The sequence below is a fragment of the Pelophylax lessonae genome, assembly GCF_965119305.1.
Source record: "Pelophylax lessonae genome assembly, chromosome: 3".
Lineage (NCBI taxonomy): Eukaryota > Metazoa > Chordata > Amphibia > Anura > Ranidae > Pelophylax > Pelophylax lessonae.
Window position 1 is genome coordinate 142,057,620 of NC_138770.1, and position 23,665 is coordinate 142,081,284.

The 23,665-nt window shown below is 41.6% G+C and overlaps 1 protein-coding gene across 1 annotated transcript in view; it reads right to left on the bottom strand.

The window, feature by feature from the left end:
* Positions 1-660: 660 nt before the first annotated feature.
* Positions 661-23,665, bottom strand: part of GREB1 (growth regulating estrogen receptor binding 1) — a 227,440-nt gene continuing 204,435 nt past the window's right edge. The window contains exons 28-33 of the mRNA XM_082252227.1: positions 13,297-13,471; positions 8,858-9,076; positions 7,386-7,521; positions 5,041-5,241; positions 2,917-3,055; positions 661-986 (exon numbers count right to left, since the gene is read on the bottom strand). Coding sequence (XP_082108353.1) covers positions 823-986; positions 2,917-3,055; positions 5,041-5,241; positions 7,386-7,521; positions 8,858-9,076; positions 13,297-13,471 — 1,034 coding nt within the window. The 3' untranslated portion in view covers positions 661-822. The remainder of the gene's footprint in view (positions 987-2,916; positions 3,056-5,040; positions 5,242-7,385; positions 7,522-8,857; positions 9,077-13,296; positions 13,472-23,665) is intronic.

The window sequence follows — 23,665 nt, forward strand, 5'->3', positions numbered from 1 at the left end:
TGGGTTTTTTCAGAGAATGTGGAGGTTCTATATAAACACTGTAGATTTGACTGCTATGATTTCGGAGTTAGCAGGAAAGGTGTATGGAATGTGATGGTGTTTACTAAAGGATCCCTTGTTGGAAGTGTGCATGTTTTTCCAATTCCGCCGGTTTTTGCCATTTTCTATGGGCGAGACAGCGGATTTGCAAGCGGTATTCAAAAAAAAATTGACCCAAAATCGCGCTGGCGAAATTTTTTGAGCCAATTTGACGTTGCGCATGCGCACATTCGCGAGTTCGCAGCTCGCGGCTGGAGGAGCTGTTTAACCTTTCCACACTTTCGCAGATATCTCTCTTTCTAAGTCAGTTTTTGAGATTTTTTAAACGCAAGTCATCTCCAAATTGACTTCCACACCTTCCACAGTGATTTGGGATTTTTGGGGGTACAGGGGAAAATTTGGCTAAACTTTAGTCGAGCTTTTAGCTGGCGTGGTTTTAAGTCGCGCTCTGACCATATTGCATCTTAATGAATCTCACACTAGGCGCTATTTTCCGCCCGCCGTTCTTTGAATGCCAATTTCAGACTTAAATAATCGCCGCTTCGCAAAATCACGCCGAAACGCCAATTCGCCGTACTATGAATCAGGCCCTAAGTATCAGTAGGAAAGTTTATAAATGCTTGTGTCCACTGTGTAATATCTTTTATGCAAGGTTTTGTTGCTTGTTTCAATACAGTGTTTCTTCAGTGCAACAGAAGATAAGACCAGTGTTTTTAGACGCTATGGAGTGCATGCACTTGGAGCATGTTCTGCCACAGTAACATCTGGTAAAGTCCACTTGTGTTAAACATGGCGCCCCGTCAGGATGAACAAGGGTTTGTCTTCCTTGGCATTGGCTGTTTGGAACTCATCCCGTAGGCGAAACTGCCACTCATCTTCCAGTTCTAACCTAACTACTGTCTGGCGAAGGGAGCTGCGGTCCTGACACACAACACACAGTGTGGCATCTGAAAAGAGAATGTAAAAAGTCAGTACACCTCTATTTGTATTGGATGTCATGATATGCAAGGAAGTGTTTACAAAGTGCCTGCAAAAGGTCAGAACTACAAACAGGTACAATAGAGTTGAAGCTAGGAGAATCAGTGTCTGAGGGCTGCCTCCTCCTTTGTGATGAGCCCCCTTCAGCGCTAAAATGTAAAATCCTCTAAATCATACACAGGACATAGTTGGTAGCTGAACAGGAATAAGCGTTCCTCTCCACCAGCATTTGGCAACCATTTTGTTACATATTGCCAAATAGATTGTGAAGATCAGTACATTGTATATTTAGTAACATAAAAATGAGAAAATTGGGATGCACTTAGGAAGAACAGGAGATAGCTAATTATCTGCCCACCGCAAAATAAGAAGTGCCCCTGATTTCTGTGTCAAAGTGCAGTGGTAGGTGAAGAAGTCACCCATAAACGAATTCATCCAGGGATATATATATATATATCTATATATATCTATATATATCTATATATATATATATATATATATATATATATATATATATATATACACAATATATTATATATATATATATATATATATATATATACACACACATACTGCATTTTTTTTTTAACATGGCATGCATATCAACATGGCACCCATAGCAACATAACACTTGTAGCAACATGAGTAATCACACCTAAAAGGGAATTGTCACTGCATTCCATCATTGCTCTGATAGCATATTTAATTGCGTGTAACTTTCATCTTGAGCAATTGAAGTCTGTAAACAATTTTTTTTTTCTAACAAGCTCTAAGCCAGGGGTAGGCAATCTTTCAGAGATTGAGATCCACCTGGATAACATGGAGGAAATCAAAGATCCCGGAGAAAGGGGAGGGGGGGAATTGGATGGCTGGACGGTGCCTTAAAAATAAATTCCAATAAAAAGACAGCATGAAGAATGCATAGTGTCACAGTAGTGTCCTCTGGTCCCCCCACAGTAGTATCCTCTGCCTCCCTTCCCACCCCCCCACATCGCCCCCCCACAGTAGTGTCCTCTGTCCCCTTCACATCATCCCCCACTATAGTGTCTTCTGCCCCTCTGCCCCTCAAAGCAGTGTCCTCTGCCCCCTTCACATAACCCCTCCCCACTGTAGTGTCCTCTAACCCTCTACCTCCCCCCCCCCAATAGCAGTGTCCTGTGCTTACCCTAAAGCAGTGTTCCCTGTCCCCCTTTACATTACCCCTCCCCCCTTATGGTGTCCTCTGCCCCCCATAGCAGTGTCCTATACCCCCCAAAAGTGTCCTCTGTTCCTCTGGCCCCTGAAAGCAGTGTCCTCTGTCCCCCCGCTCCACAAAGCAGTGTCCTCTGCTCCCTTTACATCACACCCCCCCAACTGTATATCCTCTGCCCTTCTGCCCACAACCCCCCAGAGCAGTGTCCTCTGTCCCTTATCACATTATCCCCCTCACCCCCCCCCCCCGGAGTGTCTTCCCCCTCTGACAGCTTTTTGCTCTGCAGTGAACATGATAGCGGCCACGGCTGGGAGGGAAGCAGCCTAAAGCTCAAAATGCTGGCTAAAAATAAAACACAAAACATTAAAATGCAATATTTCCTATTTATCAGTCTAAACAAACTGATCCTTTGAAGGTGATTACACTGTCTGTCCTAGAAACACAACAGAGAAAAGTATATCTCTCCAAAGTGAGAGGAAATCCCATTTTAGACAGTTGTCATCGGAATAGGTGTCACCATTAGATTTCCCATTTATCCCTGTTTTGATGTCAACTATCAAATTTTGGCTTTCCCATCACTTTCTGTTCTGAGAACAATGGGGAGCCACAGTTAACAATAACGATCTAACACAAATTTTAACAGTATCTCACTCTAACAAAAGTAGATAGACTCTAATTACAGTATAAGGCATCAGTGTATTGCTTACCTTTCAGAAATTGGAATTTTTTCAAGAAACTGGCTACAACAAAGGAATCGCAAAGGTGGAGCAAGAGTCCACTAAACGTTACCCCTGTGCAGTTTACATTGATGGAGTGAGGCCGAGAGCTGACATAGCACACTGTAATCTGAAATTTAAAAAAAAAAAAGTTACATTTGAGTCCATGGTAAAAATGAACCTTTGATTGTAAAAAAAAGTTCATTGATTAATTTCTGTAATTGGATCCAAATTGATTACATTGTTTAAAATAGGGTCAATATGACCATAATATAAAATAAGTTGTGGGCAAGTTAATACTGTCCTAGATGACGGAAACCCATTAAGATATTATAGGGGTGATGAAGAAAATCTGATTGTAGATAATACATTGACTTGTTCTGTTTTCTAGGAAGTCCGAATTTCTGTTTTTGCACAGAATGTATACACACCATATATATATATATTCAAACAGCTTGCTGGGAAATGTAATCTCACTCTACATGGCTGTAGTTAATGGCATTACTGAAACAGCTCACCTACCTGTTCAAATCCTTTGAGATCAATGCTACATTGGAAAACCTTACATGCTGCCATTTATAGACAGAGCAAATGAATGACCACTGTGATCCCTTTCTTATTTAAAGGTTTAGTCATCAATTTACATAGACTAAATTTAGCATTTTAGTTTGTAACTTGGGGATTGCTTGGACCCAGATTGATGTGGGTGTAAATTACATACTGAAATGCTGTAATATATTACTGTGACCAAATTAAAACAAAATAGTTTAAGAATGAGGGGACGCTGTATGTTTTATTCCATTGTATACCATTTTCTATGGAAGCAGTTAGTGCAACTAATTAGATTAGTAAGTTTTCACTATTTAAAAATGTAAACCCTAACAACTACCTTTCTTATTTGTTTCCTTTTGGTCTGTTAAATATGCCATTGAAAGCGTTTTGCTATATCTGGTACAAAACTTCAAGAATAAAAAAACTGCAGATGATCTTGCCAGAAATCCAGTGAGCTTATAGATTTCTGTGGATACAGCAGTATTATCAACCCTGCCAAGTTCACCTCTGTGTACCAGAAAACAACTCCTCCCTATGTTGAGGAGAGGGAAAGGAGCGAGGAAAGTTTTCTCTAGTCCTAACACACACTTCCTGTCCTGGGGTGACAACACTGCTTCTCCAGAGATACAGTACAGTGACTATTGTCACCCTAGGACAGGGAGTGTGTTACCTGCAGGATCAGCAGGTAACAATAAAAAGGGAAAACTTCTAATGCTACTACATCTAGGAACTGGTAGCCTGAGATAGCCCACAGCTGCATCTTGGTTCTTTAAAAGCTTTTAAATGCCAGGAGATAAAGGCGGGCATTCGTGTCATGTGAGCAGTCACATGATTGGAAAGCTCCGGATTGCAAGTATGCATTGGGAGCTCTTCAGTCCTTCCAGTGACTCTGCTGGGAGAGGACAGGATGCACACTCTCAGCAAAGAAAAGTTTTTACAAAAGGCTACATAGGGCTACATATATGCAGCCTCTTGGCGTTAACGCCAACAAACCGAGAGGCTGCAAAAATGTGCCTTGTCGGCAGGAAGAGGCTAATATTGTTTTAGCAGACATACATTGGTAAGTCCTGTAAACTTTGTATCTCACAGTTCAAAATGCTTGCTTTCAATTGCGTTCTCTTGAAATCCTGCAGATCAAGTCAAGAGGGCAAATGAATAGCAGAGAGTAACTCATAGAGCCATGCCCATTATTTGAGCTTGAGCTATGTAAAAGACAACCCTTTTTAGTGATGTCATTAGGATTAGACTGGTTAACATTTACATATGGAATATTCATATACAGCTATATATAAACTAAACTATATATATATTCCCCAAAGTGTACCTGTCTAACCACATAAAAGAAGTCTATTATGGGCTGAGTCAATATTCATGAAATGTTTGCGAAACATCTCACATTTTCAAAATGTGTGATGTCAGTAAATCCAACTAGCCAGTGTATTCCAGCCTCATGCATTGTTATTCTAAACAAAAACTGGCTGCCAACCTACAGAGCAGGTGACAGAATTTGGAAACGGATCACATACAAGGATATGCAAATGGGAAAGTTGAAGTTCTATGTACCTGAGGGCCAAGGTTTAGATAGCAATCTACCACCAGCACCGGGTGGCTGGAGTCAGTCACTGACAGGGGAAAGAATTGCTGGCTGTGAAATTGGAGGAATTTTTCTAGAAGTAGATGAGCCGGTGCAGCCAAGACGGTATGGTTGCTGTCAGGAGCACAGATGTAGTGAGCTGTCGAGACTGACATTGATGAATCAGGAGCCTGGAGAATAAACATGGAAATCAAGATTCATTGTCAAGACGCTATCAGGAAGGGTTTTAGAGCTGGTAGAAGGTAGAATGGTGAAAACAGAGATTTCATATCTGCCTTTTCGAGATCATTAATATTCCAGCATATGCATAATGTTGCCATGATTGCCACTCTGGATCATATCATGTGCTGCTGGGCTAAAACAACACTTTTGGATAAACAGCTAAAATAAAGCATATGTGCAGTCAGAGCTAGATCAACCACAAGGCAACCTAGACAGAAGCCTAGGGTCAAAAGGCTATCCAGATACAACATATATTATACTGCAGTAAACCAGAAATCAATCAAGAGGATGTCAGGGGCAAAAGCTGCTACTTTGCCTGTGGCCCCATTCTCCCTTTATTATTCCCTGGGAGAAGCCATTTACATCCTTATCTCAAAGTGCCCAGTTCCAACATAACTTCTGAAGATTAATTAAGAATTTGAGCTCCTGGTCTTCCCTAGGGGGCAATACTGAGTGTTTACCATTGCCTTTATTAATTGCAGTTTTTCCCACTTTTTATAGCTCCGTGTAAGTGGCTGCTGATAGCAGTGCCAGAGCTTTATCAGGAAGTAAAAATAGTCTAACATTCAGAAAAAGTCAACTCATCCGCAGCTTTCTCTGAGCCCTATTCCCTGGAACGGGGGTTGCCTGCTAAAATGACAAGGTATCCACAGATATTCCTATCATTGTGCAGTCCTACTAAAGCTGGTAGGATCAGATGATTATTGAAATCTTTCAGGTAATGCAAGCATCACTGCAGAATTTTAGCACACTGGCCATACCCAGTCCCCTTAAGGGCCCCTCTCCAGGCTTGGTGGAAAAGCTTGGGAAGAGATCTTTACGGGGACATATTGTGGCCACTCATGTTTTCACTCATCTTATGTTTTGGGCAGCTCCTTTGACCTTGCCTGTGGTGGATGGAAGTGCACATGATCAGACCCTTTTGGATGGAAGTGATTTTTGGAAATATGCCTACTTATACACATGTCCTGTGGAGATACAGTAAATATTTTGAAAACTATATGATACAGTCTGAGTTGCCTTCGTCCTGAAGAGGTGGGCGAGACCTGAGAAAGACGTATGGGACATCCTATAAGGGGTTTGTAAACTATGCATCATATATGTATATGTACATTGAAATGGGGTTATATAGTGTGTCTGATTGTCAAGGTTACTTTTAATCTGTTTGTAAGCTGGATGAGCTTCCTGTTTTATAGATATGATATATGCATAATAAACTATGTACATTTTAGTCATGTGGGACCAGGAAGGGACCACCCCCAAACTGTTCCCACAAAGCTGGGAGCATGAAATTGTTCAAAATATTTTAGTATGCTGGCGCCTTAAGAGTTCCCTTCACTGGAATTAAGGGGCCAGGCCCAACCCCTGAAAAACAACCCGCACCATATTCCCCCTCCACCAAATGATTTGCTCCAATGCACAAAGCAAGGTCTATAAACACATGGATGAGCGAGTTTGGGGTGGAGGAACTTAACTGGCCTGCACAGAGTCCTGTCCTCAACCCGTTAGAACACCTTTGGGGTGAATTAGAGCAGAGACTGCGAGCCAGGCCTTCTCTCTAACATCAGTGCCTGACCTCACAAATGTTCTTCTGAAAGAATGGTCAAACATTCCCATAGACACACTCCTAAACCTTGTGGACAGCCTTCCCAGAAGAGTTGAAGCTGTTATAGCTGCAAAGCATGGACCAACTCAAAATTGAACCCTACGGACTAAGACTGAGATGCCATTAAAATGCATGTGCATGTAAAGGCAGGCGTCCCAATACTTTTGGTAATATAGTGTACAGTATATCTGTGGAAATGTGGCTATTTGAACCTTTGAGGTAATCAACACTGCAAAATAAGTATATAATTTTTGATTACTAATAAATATATTACATTGTGTGAATATTCATAAAATCTGTTACAAAAGCTGAAGCAAAGGGAGACTTATGTGCTACACTGGACAATGCAGTTTTCTAGCACAGGTTAAATAATAAAAGCAAACTCCTCTTTCAGTTATTATAAATTAGCCTTCATGTTTGTCTTTATAAAGCTCTGGCAGACTAAGATTCGGCTTGCTGGAACATTGAATATGTCATTGTTCTCACTTTGGGTTTGATGTGCAAAGACCGGTGTCCTCCCACAGCGATTTGCTTCTTCATGACGCTAAACCAATTAAAACGACAAATAAGCAGCCCAGAGCTGTTCACTCGGAGATTAAAGTCCACATCATCACAAGTATACCTGGAGGAAGAGTAAATACAAAAACAGATCATAAGCCTATAGGATACGTGTAGATGAATGCAAATATACTGTATACCACTTTTACAGTGGAAAATACCTAAAAAATGTTGTAATGCAATGCTATTATAATTCTGTTTTAGACTGAATCCAGCTATGATTCTTATAAATGTTGAAATAAATCAATATATATCTTGCAATGAAGGTGACAGTATTTATTTGTAATGATTTCCCAAAACCTCCACATTTGTGCTCCAATAATTGGCTCACCGACGCTGCAAAGAGCTAGATGACAAATTGAAGGCAGTGGTTGCATAAATTCTAGCATCCTTGGCAATAGCTTTAGATCTAGTGCACCCGGAGTGCAACATTTGGTAAGAAACAAGATTAACCTAATTGCTAAGTCATTGCAATTTTTTCAGCAAAACTGGAATTTCACTCTAGGCATAGGCATAGGTGACTTGATTTTCTTTCCTTCCACCTGATTCCCCCCCTCCCCCCACCACCAACACAGTCAGCGTTGATGGGGGAATGCCTCCGGCAGCGCTATTGTATTCTGCTGGTGTAGGGGGTATGGGGAGGTTCTCAGGGAGCATTTCTGGCCTGAAGAATACAATAATTACTGCTAGCAGCTGAAACCAACGGCAGTACTCACATGTAGAAAAACCAGACAGGCTGTTTGTACCCAAGCTGATCGATGAATCGACTTGGGTACAATCAACTGCCCATAGAGGTATTGAAATTCGTCCGGTCCCTGCTAAACTGGCTGAATTTCAATCCATGTATGGTCAGCTTAAAAACCCAGATAATAGGGTTGATCTGTACTGGTTGCGTTTGTAAAATATGCAAATACACTGAGAAGATTGCTAAGGGGCTGTGAAAACAGGCTGTTGAGCTGTGGTTTTATTGCCCCATCCATCTAAAAGATAACATGCAGTAGCTCAGGTATTGCCGTAAAAATGATACCCCATGTCATATCTGGTGGGCAGTACTGCCACAAAACATGGCCCAATAGACCTAAAGGCAAAACATTTAGCTACAAAGGCCGGTCGTGTTGGTTGAATGACCAGAAAAGTGTTTGTGTTGTCAAATAAACTAATCAGATTTCTGTCTCCATTTTTAAGCTGTATTAACTAATTGATCTCTGGAACTGACCGGAGGCTGTGAAAATAGAGAAACATGTTCTCTGCTTGCTATAAGTTACCTCCTACAGTACTAAAAGCTCTTTATTAGAAGAAAATATTGCAGAGCTTCCTATTTCATTTGCAGACTCTTTGTTGCAGATTTCTGAGAGCCTTTCCTTTATTATTAGATACGTTTGCTGTGTTTTCCCACCTACCTATTCTGGTTATACTGAACATCCTGCGTCAGATCCACATTGAGGAGGAGGAAGTCGTGCAGGTGACAGCGGGAGAAAGGTTCTCTTGGGTCTCTGCTTTTAGTTTTACTGGTCCACTTCCGCATGCCCAGCATGGCGTACTGAGTGATGTTCTGTGTTCCCTCTATTTGCTGCAAGATGTACTTCAAAGATACATTTCTTTCAGTCCACGAACACTCCCTGGGGTATATTAAAGTAGGTATGATTAGATATAGGTCATAAACATAAGACACATAAGGGTCAATTCACAAGGATTATAAGCAATGGTTCAAATGTAGCATTATGTGGAAGAGAAGACTTTGCATGTCTCTTCTGCCAAAAACTCCTTTCTCTTTCTCCTAGCAATGAATTGGTGGCATAATTTAACTCTAGTGGGAATGCACAGCAGTTATATTATCAGTGTCTGCCCAATGGTGGAAAAAAGCAGAAGAATCAGATCAGATGGTGGCAGAGACAAAGCCACAAGGGGAAGCGCAAACCTGTCAGTACTGCAGGGGGCCAAGCTAGTGTACAAGTATGCTGTGCAGCCCCACAACATTTATTTCCACTTTCAAGTGGTTGTAAACCTTTACATATACAAAGTGAAGTGACTAGCCTTAGGTGATACATAGAGATGAAGCAATTCCTCCTACATAAGTTGTACCTGTTTACCTGTAGTCCTCTATCCTCTACAGCTGTTCAAAGTGCACAGTTTGCACAGCATTTCTGAGCTTCAATCTGAAACAGTTTGATGATAAAGATTCTAGCGGCAAGTCTAGCTCTGCAAGAGAGCAAAGATTAGACTCTGCAGAAGTGCTAGTGGTATTATAACTGGATATTACAATGCTGTATTGTTTTAATTTTTTTCAGAAATAACTCGAATTTTGAGTTTGTATGAAGTTTTCATTCAGTAGAGAAGAAACTGGAGCAGTGTGATGTAGAGATCAAATACCAATTAATAAGAAATAAAGGTCTTATCGTCTCCAAAGAGTCTACACATGTGGATCAATCTTGAGAAATGCCTATGGTGAAATCTCTCTGCAAGGCCTTATTAATCCCCACCATGGAGTTCTATAACTCCCCTTGTAGGAAAAGTACAGAACTCGGAATTCTAAATCAGGGATCCTGCCTCCAGAGGTTCTCAGAGATTTTAAAACTGATATGTACTTTAAAGCTGAAGTTTAGACAAAAAGCTAGATACATAGATAAAATACATACAATGGAGCTAATTTACATGAAAACGGATTTATATACTTGTCCATCCAGTTATGAGATTTACACAGCAAGACAGAAGACCTTGCGTTTCTCTGCTGCAGTTAAGTCATACTTACAAGTCTTGTCTCTCCCCCAACCAGTGACAGGACGAGAAAGGAGAAGCAGCAGACTGATTAACTTATCTTTCTTTCACTTTGCTTTATCCTCCTGTTAGTGCATGAGCAAGCATTGCAACACTATTGATTAGATACTTGACATGCTTATGGTCTTGTTTTATAGTCTGAGCTCTGCTGTACAGGGATTGCTAAAACCAGGTCTAATATATGTGCTTATGTTGTTTAAATTAAAAAAAATGTTAACCTCCTCACATCCGCGCTACAGCCTATATACGGCTGCAGCGCGGACTCGAATTTTCGGGAGGCCGTTTTTAAACGGCCTCCAGTGACACGCCCCCCCGCGCGCTCCTGCGAGCGCGCAGCGGGGAGAATCTGTGTCGGCCGTATCACAGATCGTGGTGAATGGCCAATCACAGCGGCCATTCACCACGTGATCAAGCCGTCCAATGAGAGATGATCTCATATGTGAACATATGAGATCATCTCTCATTGCCGGCGCTCCTTCCTCACACAGACACTGCAGTGTGAGGAAGGAGGGGGAGCCGACAGCCGATGGGGACACAGAGACATGTAATCAGGGCACTGATCACCAGTGCCCTGATTACTGAAGGTAAAAAAACACACACATTGCCCCCCCATCAGTGCCCACAGTGCCCGCCATCAGTGCCCCCATCAATGCCCGCAATCAGTGCCCATAAGTGCAGCCTATCAGTGCCCATAAGTGCAGCCTATCAGTGCCCATCAGTGCCGCCTCATCAGCGCACATCAGTGAGGGAGAAAAATTTATTTTCAAAATTTACTCGCAGAAAATAAGAAAAACTTTTTTTTTTTTTCAAAATTTTCTCTTTTTTCTTTTTTTTTTGTAAAAAATAAAAAACCCAGAGATGATTAAATACCACCAAAAGAAATCTCTATTTGTGTGAAAAAAATGATAAAAATTTCATATGGGTACAGTGTAGCATGACCGCGCAATTGTCATTCAAAGTGTGAGAGCGCTGAAAGCTGAAAATTGGCCTGGATGGGAAGGGTGTTTAAGTGCACAGAAGGCAAGTGGTTAATGATGTAATATTGAACAAACTGCGGTAATAATGTTTGTCTTTTATATCTGCCTGGAGTTCAACATCTACCAAAATATAAAATATAACTTTGAAGAGGTATCGTTCTTTAATCAGCTCTCACATAAATTGGCCCTACCAAAGTAAGCTTCTTCAAGAGCAATAACAGATGTCAATGATCTACACACCATGCATCGCATGCTCTTTTCTATACACAAACCTTGACAATCCTTACATTGAGTCAGGCCCGTTTCACAGGAGAGGTCCGATCGGTTCCGGCTGTCCATTTTCAGCCAGACCCGATCAGACCCTCCATTTTCCTTTTTGGGCAATTGGATGAAAAAAACTTGTGTCTGTTTACACCCAGCTACCTGCAGCGGACAGCCAGTCCGTTTACATCTGGCTGCCCATAGTGCTTTGTCTGTGCCCACTCAGCATAAGCGAACCTGTCCTCCAGTCACTCTGCTCAGCTCAGCTTAGCAGAGGATCAACGAACAGATGCCCTGCTGAGCAAAACCCGATTCGGCCCATGCGAAAGGGGCCTTAATGCTTGAAGCCAAACCCTTGCGATTTTTTTGGTGTTTGGATGGGTTTTAAACATGTCAATTTATTGCTGTCTGTGTCTCTATTTGTCACCACCCTGTGGCTGATGTATTCCGTGTCAGATAGAACCGTTAGTTAGAAAATCTCCTACATCCTATCTATTTGGAAGGCTATCAGATAAAACAAGGACACAAAAACACAATTCCTAGCAGAGTAGGGAAGGGTTAGAACCACTGTCAGAGTGATATTGTCTGCGTACCTATTGATCAGGGAGATTTCCCCACCTTTCCAATGCAGGTTCCTGGTGTCAGGTAGAACCCCATGAGGGAGATTTCCCCCATTTCCTATCCAGGTGGTGGGTGTAAGGTAGAACCCCATGAGGGAGATTTCCCCCATTTCCTATCCAGGTGGTGGATGTCAAGCAGAACCCCTTAAAGTAGAACTATAGGCAAAAAATGTTTTCATTTTGAAGTGAATTGAAGTTTTCTCTTCATTTACTGTCCAAGTGGCAAATGTCAGGCAAAACCTCAGGAAGGAGATTTCCCATTTGCTATGCAGGTGCCGGGTGTCAGGTAGGTGGTGGATGTCAAGCAGAACCCCTAAAGTAGAACTATAGGTAAAACTTTTTTTTTTCATTTTGGATAGAGTAAGGGAGGGTTCATTTTTTGCCAGCTGCGTTCCATTGGGGAGATTTACCTTTACTTCCTATCCCATAGCCAAAACAGGAAGTGATAGGAAATCCCTGCGAATTAAGGGAATGTCTTGGGGACCCCCAGGTCAACAGAGCCAGCGTCCCCATTGAAAGATTTCCCCTATTACTTTTTTGGGTACAACCCAATATTTGGGATTTTCTTTTAGTTTCAATGATAATGATAAACAGGACAAATAGAGAGGGTGAGTCTCCCTAATGGTGGGCACAGACAGCAATAAAAACAGACAGATGTTCTAATTTCTCTCCACTCTATAATAAACTAAAAAGAAAAAAAAAAAGTTTTTCCTTCAGTTATGATTTAAAAAGATTTTTCTTAATTTTTGTCTAGGTGAGGGGTGTCAAGCAGATCCAAAATTGAGGGGAAATGTCCTCAAGAGAGACAGCAGTTAAAGCCCTACATGAGCTCCAACCCTTCTCCAATCTATCTAAAAGGAATGTTTTGGCCGGAGCTGAGCTTTAACCAAGTCCCAGCAGTGTATTAAAGGGATACAAAAGAGACTATTCATAACTGTTGACTATTCTGACTGTACATACATGTAATGGCTGTTATCGCACATAATCAGTATTCAAGGAAAATTGATTGTTTGCTCTTTTAATTGTAAATCCTGCATACCCGATTGTTTACAAAAAAAAGTAATATTGTTTTTCCAAAATCCCACAGGAATTTTATAGGCAAAATAGTGCCAAGTGAAGCTTTGCATTACCATTTGAGTAGCACTATGGGAACTATAGACATGGAGACTAATGAAATGTGTCAATTCTGTCCATTCTGGCTTGTACCTTGCATGGTCTCCGGTCACACTGACATCCATGGCGTTCCACATCACACAAGAATCATCTGCTACTACTACAAAAGGCCAGATATCTTGGGGCTGAACCCCCAGCTCTGCCTGTCTGTTCCGCTCCAGTTCCAGGTTGTGAAAAGACAGCTCCTTGATGAGGAAATGAGCAGCTCCTAAGGAACAAACAAGACAGTGGGCATTACTGTGCTGAAATGACAGATCCTTGTACAAACCAATATAAACAAAATAAAGGTTATGCTACATTGCAGGTGCATTTACTCAGCTGTGCACAAAAAATGATTTATTACTATTTTCCTGTTGCTTGATGACCTGGTAGACGGATTAAAGTCAACCTGCCTAACATACTAGTGTCTTACATCTGTTTGTCATTAGGCATCTTATTGCCCACACATACCCTTCTTTATTGTCAGAAAGGCTTTTACTCACCCTAGGGACCTGACATATCTGACAGTGAGAGGAGTACATTATGATCTGTGGGAAAGGGAAGCAAATCACGGCTAATAACGGGAAGTAAAGATTTATAGAAAGTCCTTGCCCAGGTCACAGACAAATATATGTCTATGTCAAGAATAGTGACAGATAAAGAAGTAAAAAGAGTCTCAAAATACTGTCTCCGCTTGTAATGTGAAGGTTCTACTGTGTGCTTTCAGTCTCTAAAATAAATGTTCAAATAGCTCTTCATGCCCCTCTATCTGCTGCTGGCAACAGCACAAAGTCAGTACAATAAGCAGGAAAAATTCACTGATAGACATCACAAAATAAACAAGAAGGACAAGTAGAATGTGAGCAAGGGTCATACAAGGCTTTCTCATTCTGAGCTTTGTCATTCCAAGAATCCCTGCCTGTGCAGTATGTAAAAGCAGCCGAACATTCACACTATTCCTAATTGAAACCACTTCAAGCAGCAGCAAGGGTTGACCTTCAAGGGATCTCTAAGCTCCTAGAAATAGTAGATAACCCTGTAAGAACTCCCAGACTGGAAGTTTTCTCTGATGGATTATTTTACCCATAAAAGAAAACGTTCAGGGTAATTTGGATTTTTATTGTTAAACTGGGAAAAAAATAACTAATACTACAGTAACAGCTCTAATACAATACTTCTCTCATTTTCTACATTTATATATAAACTATGGCAACACAGTGGCTAACTGGTTAGCACTTCCACTTAGCAGCACCAGAGTTGTCGGTTTAAATCCCTACCTGCCTGAAATGTGCATGTTCTCCCTGTGCCTGCATGGGTTTCTTTCCACACTACTTAGGGTCCTTTGGCCCATGTTTACCCGGCTTTAGCTCCTAGAGGACAGGGACTAATGTAAATGTTAAATATATATATATATAGATATATACTGTATACTGGTGAATAAAGAAGAAATAGTAGCGCTCAACAGAATAAATAACATCAAATGAATAAATCAATATCGTGCAAATAAATTTCATGCAAATAAATCGTGCAAAATAAAGTCTCTAGTGTCCAAAGCAATTGGATGAATCAATCGGACCAACAGAAAAGACACAGACTTGATGGGGTGGTTCTTTAGCAAAGCCTTCACCTCCACACGATCACCCAGTGAGATATAAGTATATACCGTTTACCAGATCCACTGGACCCCTTAGTTACAGGGGGTCAAACACGCTTTGTATTCCAAATTCACTCTAATGCATCTCGTTTCCATAGATGTATATCAACAAAGCCAAAGCGATGCCAAAATCAGAAACCAAGCCATAGATAGGGACAAAGGAATAATCTCATGGTGCAGTATTTCTTAAAATTCAATCATTTATTTAGATGAATTGCACTTACTACACAATGATGGATTAAAAGCCTTCGATTATGCGGTTGTTTGCTGGGGACGGGAGACGCCGCACCACGCTGCGCTCCTCAGACCTCAGACCCGGAAGTGTATGGTCTCACGTTCCCGACGTACGTTTCGTCAGTCACGGCTGACGTCATCAGTGACCGTACCTTACTCTGCATTATTTATGCAGATCATGCTCGCATCCGCACCAATCACTTCCTTGGTGTATAGTCCTGAACCGCCCATGCCTCACGGCTTGTAAGTTCAGCCCCTATGTTTTTTCAGTCGCTACGGACATACTGATTACTGCACTCTGCCATTGTTACATTTTCGGATCTTCTAATTGCAATCCATTATTGCGGCACCCTCAGAACCAATGTAATCTATTAAATCCCGGATATGCCACATATCCGGGATTTAATAATAATAATGCCGAATGCTTTACCAGATTTTGGAAGTGAATGGGGGATTTAACATACATTAAAATGGAATTAAATAACAGTGGCATAGTATATATTAAACACTAATACATCTTTAATATTAAATTAATTAAAACCTTTTCAGTTAAAAGACTAAAAATGAACTCAGAATACATTTGGATAGCTAATAGGACTGAGGACTAAAATTATTATTAATAAATCTAATATTAATAATTAAAATGGATATTAAAATGGATATTAAAAATTGGATATATAACAATTTAAATCAATATCAAGGTTCAAACCTGCTGGATACAAAGTATTCATTTTATAGATCCACTCGGTTTCGTTCATAGAAACCTTCTTTGTCATGTTTCCTCCTCTCCAATGATTGTCCACTTTATCTATCCCACAAAAGGACATCAAAGTGGGATCTCTATTGTGGTACAAGCGAAAGTGGTTTGAGAGGCTATGTTTGGGGAACTCTTTTCTCACATTTGCTATGTGCTCGTTGATTCTAACAGATAACTTTCGAGTGGTTCTCCCAATGTACTGTAACCCACATGGACAAGTTATCATGTAGGTTACATGAGTGGATCTACAGGATATGAACTTCTTGATAGTGAAATTTTGTCCTGTGTCTTTGGATTGGAAGGTGGTTATTTTCCTTGGATTTTTCTTTGCAGTTCTGCACGCATTACACCTTTTGCACGGAAAAAAACCTGTTAAATCCAAAAAGGTGACTTTTTTGGTTGGAGGGTCAGGTATATTAAGAGCCAAATTATGTCTTAAACTTTGGGCCTGCCAAGGAGTGAATTATTAAAAACAAAAAAGAAAGAAAATGACAATAAGGGTGAAGTGGCCTTCTTGACTAATTTCAATAGAGACTATAAACAGATAGAGGGCATTATTAGAAAGCACTGGGCTATTTTGCAAAAAGATAAGACTTTAACTAAAATATTACCACCGAAGCCCACTTTCATATATCGGAAGGCCCAAAGTTTAAGACATAATTTGGCTCCTAATATACCTGACCCCCCAACCAAAAAAGTCACCTTTTTGGATTTAACAGGTTTTTTTCTGTGCAAAAGGTGTAATGCGTGCAGAACTGCAAAGAAAAATCCAAGGAAAATAACCACCTTCCAAAGAATACATTTGGATAGCTAATAGGACTGAGGACTAAAATTATTATTAATAAATATAATAATAATTAAAATGGATATTAAAATGCATATTAAAAATTGGATATATAACAATTTAAATCAATATCAAGGTTCATACCTGCTGGATACAAAGTATTCATTTTATAGATCCACTCGGTTTCGTTCATAGAAACCTTCTTTGTCATGTTTCCTCCTCTCCAATGATTGTCCACTTTATCTATCCCACAAAAGGACATCAAAGTGGGATCTCTATTGTGGTACAAGCGAAAGTGGTTCGAGAGGCTATGTTTGGGGAACCCTTTTCTCACATTTGCTATGTGCTCTTTGATTCTAACAGATAACTTTCGAGTGGTTCTCCCAATGTACTGTAACCCACATGGATAAGTTATCATGTAGGTTACATGAGTGGATCTACAGGATATGAACTTCTTGATAGTGAAATTTTGTCCTGTGTCTTTGGATTGGAAGGTGGTTATTTTCCTTGGATTTTTCTTTGCAGTTCTGCACGCATTACACCTTTTGCACAGAAAAAAACCTGTTAAATCCAAAAAGGTGACTTTTTTGGTTGGGGGGTCAGGTATATTAGGAGCCAAATTATGTCTTAAACTTTGGGCCTTCCGATATATGAAAGTGGGCTTCGGTGGTAATATTTTAGTTAAAGTCTTATCTTTTTGCAAAATAGCCCAGTGCTTTCTAATAATGCCCTCTATCTGTTTATAGTCTCTATTGAAATTAGTCAAGAAGGCCACTTCACCCTTATTGTCATTTTCTTTCTTTTTTGTTTTTAATAATTCACTCCTTGGCAGGCCCAAAGTTTAAGACATAATTTGGCTCTTAATATACCTGACCCTCCAACCAAAAAAGTCACCTTTTTGGATTTAACAGGTTTTTTTCCGTGCAAAAGGTGTAATGCGTGCAGAACTGCAAAGAAAAATCCAAGGAAAATAACCACCTTCCAATCCAAAGACACAGGACAAAATTTCACTATCAAGAAGTTCATATCCTGTAGATCCACTCATGTAACCTACATGATAACTTGTCCATGTGGGTTACAGTACATTGGGAGAACCACTCGAAAGTTATCTGTTAGAATCAACGAGCACATAGCAAATGTGAGAAAAGAGTTCCCCAAACATAGCCTCTCAAACCACTTTCGCTTGTACCACAATAGAGATCCCACTTTGATGTCCTTTTGTGGGATAGATAAAGTGGACAATCATTGGAGAGGAGGAAACATGACAAAGAAGGTTTCTATGAACGAAACCGAGTGGATCTATAAAATGAATACTTTGTATCCAGCAGGTTTGAACCTTGATATTGATTTAAATTGTTATATATCCAATTTTTAATATCCATTTTAATATCCATTTTAATTATTAATATTAGATTTATTAATAATAATTTTAGTCCTCAGTCCTATTAGCTATCCAAATGTATTCTGAGTTCATTTTTAGTCTTTTAACTGAAAAGGTTTTAATTAATTTAATATTAAAGATGTATTAGTGTTTAATATATACTATGCCACTGTTATTTAATTCCATTTTAATGTATGTTAAATCCCCCATTCACTTCCAAAATCTGGTAAAGCATTCGGCATTATTCATATATGTAATCTTTGCGGCATATCTGGGATTTAATAGATTACATTGGTTCTGAGGGTGCCGCATTAATGGATTGCAATTAGAAGATTTCCGAAAATGTAACAATGGCAGAGTGCAGTAATCAGTATGTCCGTAGCGACTGAAAAAACATAGGGGCTGAACTTACAAGCCGTGAGGCATGGGCGGTTCAGGACTATACACCAAGGAAGTGATTGGTGCGGATGCGAGCATGATCTGCATAAATAATGCAGAGTAAGGTACGGTCACATGATCCCCTGATGACGTCAGCCGTGACTGACGAAACGTACGTCGGGAACGTGAGACCATACACTTCCGGGTCTGAGGTCTGAGGAGCGCAGCGTGGAGCAGCGTCTCCCGTCCCCAGCAAACAACCGCATAATCGAAGGCTTTTAATGCATCATTGTGTAGTAAGTGCAATTCATCTAAATAAATGATTGAATTTTAAGAAATACTGCACCATGAGATTATTCCTTTGTCCCTATCTATGGCTTGGTTTCTGATTTTGGCATTGCTTTGGCTTTGATGATATACATCTATGGAAACGAGATGCATTAGAGTGAATTTGGAATACAAAGCGTGTTTGACCCCCTGTAACTAAGGGGTCCAGTGGATCTGGTAAGCGGTATATACTTATATCTCACTGGGTGATCGTGTGGAGGTGAAGGCTTTGCTAAAGAACCACCCCATCAAGTCTGTGTCTTTTCTGTTGGTCCGATTGATTCATCCAATTGCTTTGGACACTAGAGACTTTATTTTGCACGATTTATTTGCACGATATTGATTTATTCATTTGATGTTATTTATTCTGTTGAGCGCTACTATTTCTTCTTTATTCACCAATATCACGTTTTCACGTTTATGTAGCAGCTAACAGTGTGGGAGAAATTCCGCATTAATTACTCACCAATTATTTATTTATTTATTTATATTATTTATATTTTATATTTATGCACCATTTGCGCAGTTTTGGTATCAATACCTCTTTTTCTCACATATACTGTATACTGTATATACTGTATACACAGTACATATATATATATATATATATATATATATATATATATATATATATATATATATAAAGTGCTGTGTAAGCACTATATAAGTACCGTTAATAACAATAATAGAGTGTAAAACTAAGTCGGTCAATACAGAATGGAACAGGATTTTCTGCCCCCTTCCCCAAATCCCAAAGTGTAACTTTTAGGAAACGAGGGAGGTGAAGCTAGATCTCAACCAAAACTATTTGTGTTAGATAGAAAGGAGAAGGGCTAGATTTTTCTCTTAGATCTTTATGGGATGAAATATTTATTTCAGTGTCTCTGTTGACTACATCCCCGTGAAGCTACCCAACTGCGATGTTCAGGGTTCCTAGGTTCTGAGGATAAAAGCTTTTTATTTTTGTCGCTTGGTTGAGCTCAGTGGACCTGTGTCATTATTTTCAACCTGAATAACTATGTAACTATTGTGAACAGAGCTTTCCAGGAACTCAATTCCAGCCAGAAAAGTACTTTTAAGGGCTCCTTGCCTACTTTCATTAAAAGGAAAAAAAAAAAAGCATATAACACAAGGAGAGTTACCTATGTAAGGGGTTATTTTGCGTACTTCTACCAAAGTACACATTCAGCCTCCTGGATTAAGCTCTGGCCCTCAGCCTTAGGGCCCTTTGTCTTTCCTCCACATTGGCTGCCACTGCAGCAGCAGCTCAGCAGCCCAGACCCCCAATATCTGGCTCTTGTGGACCAAATCCAGCTGAGCTTCATTGCTTACCCTTTCCTATTCATCTTTTCCTGCCTGGACAGGCTCTCACAAGTCAATATCTGCATCTCTTTAAGAGACAGATCATCTGTCTGTCATGCTATGCCTGTGGATTCAAATCCTATCCCCATTTTCCTAAACCTAAGAAAAATTGGATTTTTGACTTACCGTAAAATCCATTTCTCTGATGTTCATTGATGGACACAGCTCCTGATATTCTTAACCATTGGGCTATACTGCCCCCCTTCAGGAGTAGGACACTAGGCAGAAAAAAAGTCTGGCTATGACTATGGGCAGTCCCAAGGGATATATTCCCTATCTCTGCTATAGGTACTCAGTTTTGTTACAAGAAGTGTCAGAAGAATACAACTCCACAGAGAGGTGGCTGCTGTGTCTGTCAATGAACATCAGAAAAATGGATTTTACGGTAAGTCAAAAATCCCATTTTCTCTTTCGTCCATTGACAGACACAGCGCCTGATGTTCTTAACCATTGGGATGTCCCAAAGCAGAAAAAAACAATACACCCTCAAAGAGGATCAGGTCCTCCCAACAGCAGCCTGCAAAACCTTGCGGCCAAAAGAAGCATCCGCAGATGCCAACACATCCACTTCATAAGATTGTGAAAGTGTGCACTGATGACCAGGTGGCAGCCTTGCAAACTTGCGTCACTGACGCCTGATGACGGAGGGCCCAGGAGGCACTAAGCGCCCTAGTAGAGTGCACCTTAACAGGGAAAGGAGGAACCTGACCCTTGATGGAATAGGCCTGAATCACTGTCTGTCTTATCCATCTAGAAATGGACGCAGAGGAAGAAGACAACCCTTTACAAGGCCCATCCGCGAGCACAAATATTGAGTTTGACTTCCTGAATAACTCCGTAGCTGCTAAGTACACCCTAATTGCCTGGACAATATCCAAGGCATGCAAGGCAATTTCCTTAGGACAGGGGCGAAGAACCATCTTGTCTCTGTAAATCACCAGGTCAAGTGAATGAAACTATAACGCCGCCAATTCCGAAACCCTGCACGCAGAGGTGATAGCTACCAAAATAGGCCACCTTCTGGGACAGCGTAAGGAGGGGAATCTCCCAAAAAAATTCTCAAAGGGAGGCTTCTGGAGGGTCGAAAGCACCAAATTGAGGAGACTGCACTGGAGGAACCAAATGTCGGACACCCAGAATAAAGGTACGCACCAGGGAGTGTGTGGCCATAGGTCGTTGAAAGAAGACCGCCAAAGCCGACACCTGGCCCTTGATGGTACTCAAGGCCAATTTCTGTTCAACTCCCCCGTTGAAGGAAGTTCAAGATTCAAACCACCGAGAAGGAGCGAGGATGAACCCTAAGAGACTCACACTATGCAATGTACGTCTTCCATGTAAGATGGTAGATCTTCCTAATTTTTAACAGTGTAGGAATCACCGACTCAGATAAACCTCTATCCTTCAGCACCTAGTGTTCAACAGCCAAGCCGTCAAAGCCAGCGACTGTGAAGCAGGATGGAAGATCGGTCCTTGGGACAACAGACCCTCCCTGAGAAGAAGCTTCCAAGGAACGTCAGGTGACTAGCCACACCAGATCGGAGTACCAAGCTCGGCGAGGCCAGTCCAGAGCCACTAAGATGACCATAATCCCTTCTGCCTCAATCCTGCGTAGAATTCTTGGCAGAAGCTTGAGAGGAGGGAAGGAGTAAATCAGACGATACTGACCCCACGGGGCCAACAGTGCATCTGTGGCATCCGCCAGAGGATCCCATGACCAAGCCACAAACCTATGCACCTTTCTTTTGAGCCAAGATGCTAACAGATCCACCTCGGGGATGCCCCACTGGAGGAGACACACTGGTAAAACACCTCCGGATGAAGGGACCACTCCCCTTGGTCCAACACCTGCCAACTGAGGTAATCCGCCTGCCAGTTTTCCACCCCGGGAATGTGTACGGCTGAGAGGGCTGGGACTAACAGTTCTGCCCACCTTAGAATGCCATGCCTCCAGAGCCCCCAGGACACTTTTTGCGCCCCCTTGGTGATTGACATAAGCCATGTGGCATTGTCCAATTAAATGTGCACTGGACATCCCTGAAGACGATCCGTCCAATGGTCCAGGCACAGTCTAACTGCTCAGAGTTCCAAGACATTGATCGGTAGTCTGGACTCTTCCAGTGTCCAGATCCCCGGAGCAGAATTCCCCTGGCATCCGTGGTGACCCCTGTCCAATACAAGGGAAAGAAGGATTTGCCCAGCCGAAGTGCCGGAGAACGAAGCCACCATATCAGGGACTCCTTCGTTCCCTGACTTAGCCGGATCTGATTGTCCAGAGACTGTGGAGTCTTGTCCCATTTGGCCAGAATCTCCCTTTGCTTGGACCTCGTAGGGAACTGTGCATATGGAACTGCCTCGAAGCTAGACACCATCAGGCCCAGCACCCACATGCAAGTCTGGAGGGATCACCATCTGCTGGACAGCAGGAGACGAATTGCAGCCTGCAATTTCTGCAGTTTGTCCAGAGGAAGGAGCGCTCTGGAGTCCAGAGTCAGCCCCAGATAGTCAAGCTTTGTGAATGGAACCAGTGTAGATTTCTGAAAATTCAGAATTCAGCCGAACTCCTGCAGAGTTCGTATTGTGATCTCCAGGTTTTCCATCAAAGCAGTAGGAGACTCCGCTCGCAGAAGGAGATCATCCAAGTAGCCCAGCACCGCAATCCCCCGCTGGCGTAACAAAGATAGCACTGGGGCTAACACTTTTGTGAAGACCCGTGGAGCGGAGGCGAGACCAAAGGGTAACGCCACAAACTTATAATCCTCTTCTCCCACGGCAAAGCGGAGAAAGCGCTGGTGACTGGCACATATTGGAATGTGAAGGTAGGCAGCCTTGATGCCGATAGAAGCAAGGAAATCCCCCTGAGGCAGGGATGCCACCACCGTGTGAATAGAAATTCTGAACTTCTGCACCCGCACAAAGCAGTTCAGCCCCTTGAGGTAGATGATTGCCTTCCTTCCTGGGAAATGTAAACCGGTTTGAGAAAAAACCCTGAAAATGTTCAGGATTTGGAACTGGGATAATCACCCCTTGAAGCAACAGATCTTTTACCGCGCCAAACAGACCCTGTAAGTGGTCCGGGGACAGGCGCAAGTTGGAAGGAAAGAACCTTGCCGGGGGACTAGAGTGAATTACTTTGTGGACCCACTTGTGTTGTACCAGGGAAGTCCACGGGTCTGGAAACCAGCGAAGACGTCCCCTTACCCCCGATACGGGTAAGGGCACACCTTCATGTTAAAGGAGCCTTGTCCGCGGGTCTGGAGAAGCCACTCCTGGTTTGTAAGACCAGGTACGTTTGGATCCTCCAAAGGAGGCCCTGAAAGGCTTTGAGCCCTTGTCAGTCTACCCTGAGGGACGAAATACATGTTACTTGGCACTCCATTGTTTTGTGATGTGTAAGGGCCTACCTAAATGCACCTCATTTTATATTTTCCAAAAATTCTGGATGAATCCTCTGCACACTGCAACGCACTCTCTATAGCAAATTTTACAATAAAAAAATGGGGATTTTTAGTTCACATACATTGCAATACATGTTTAAGCTGTCCAGCT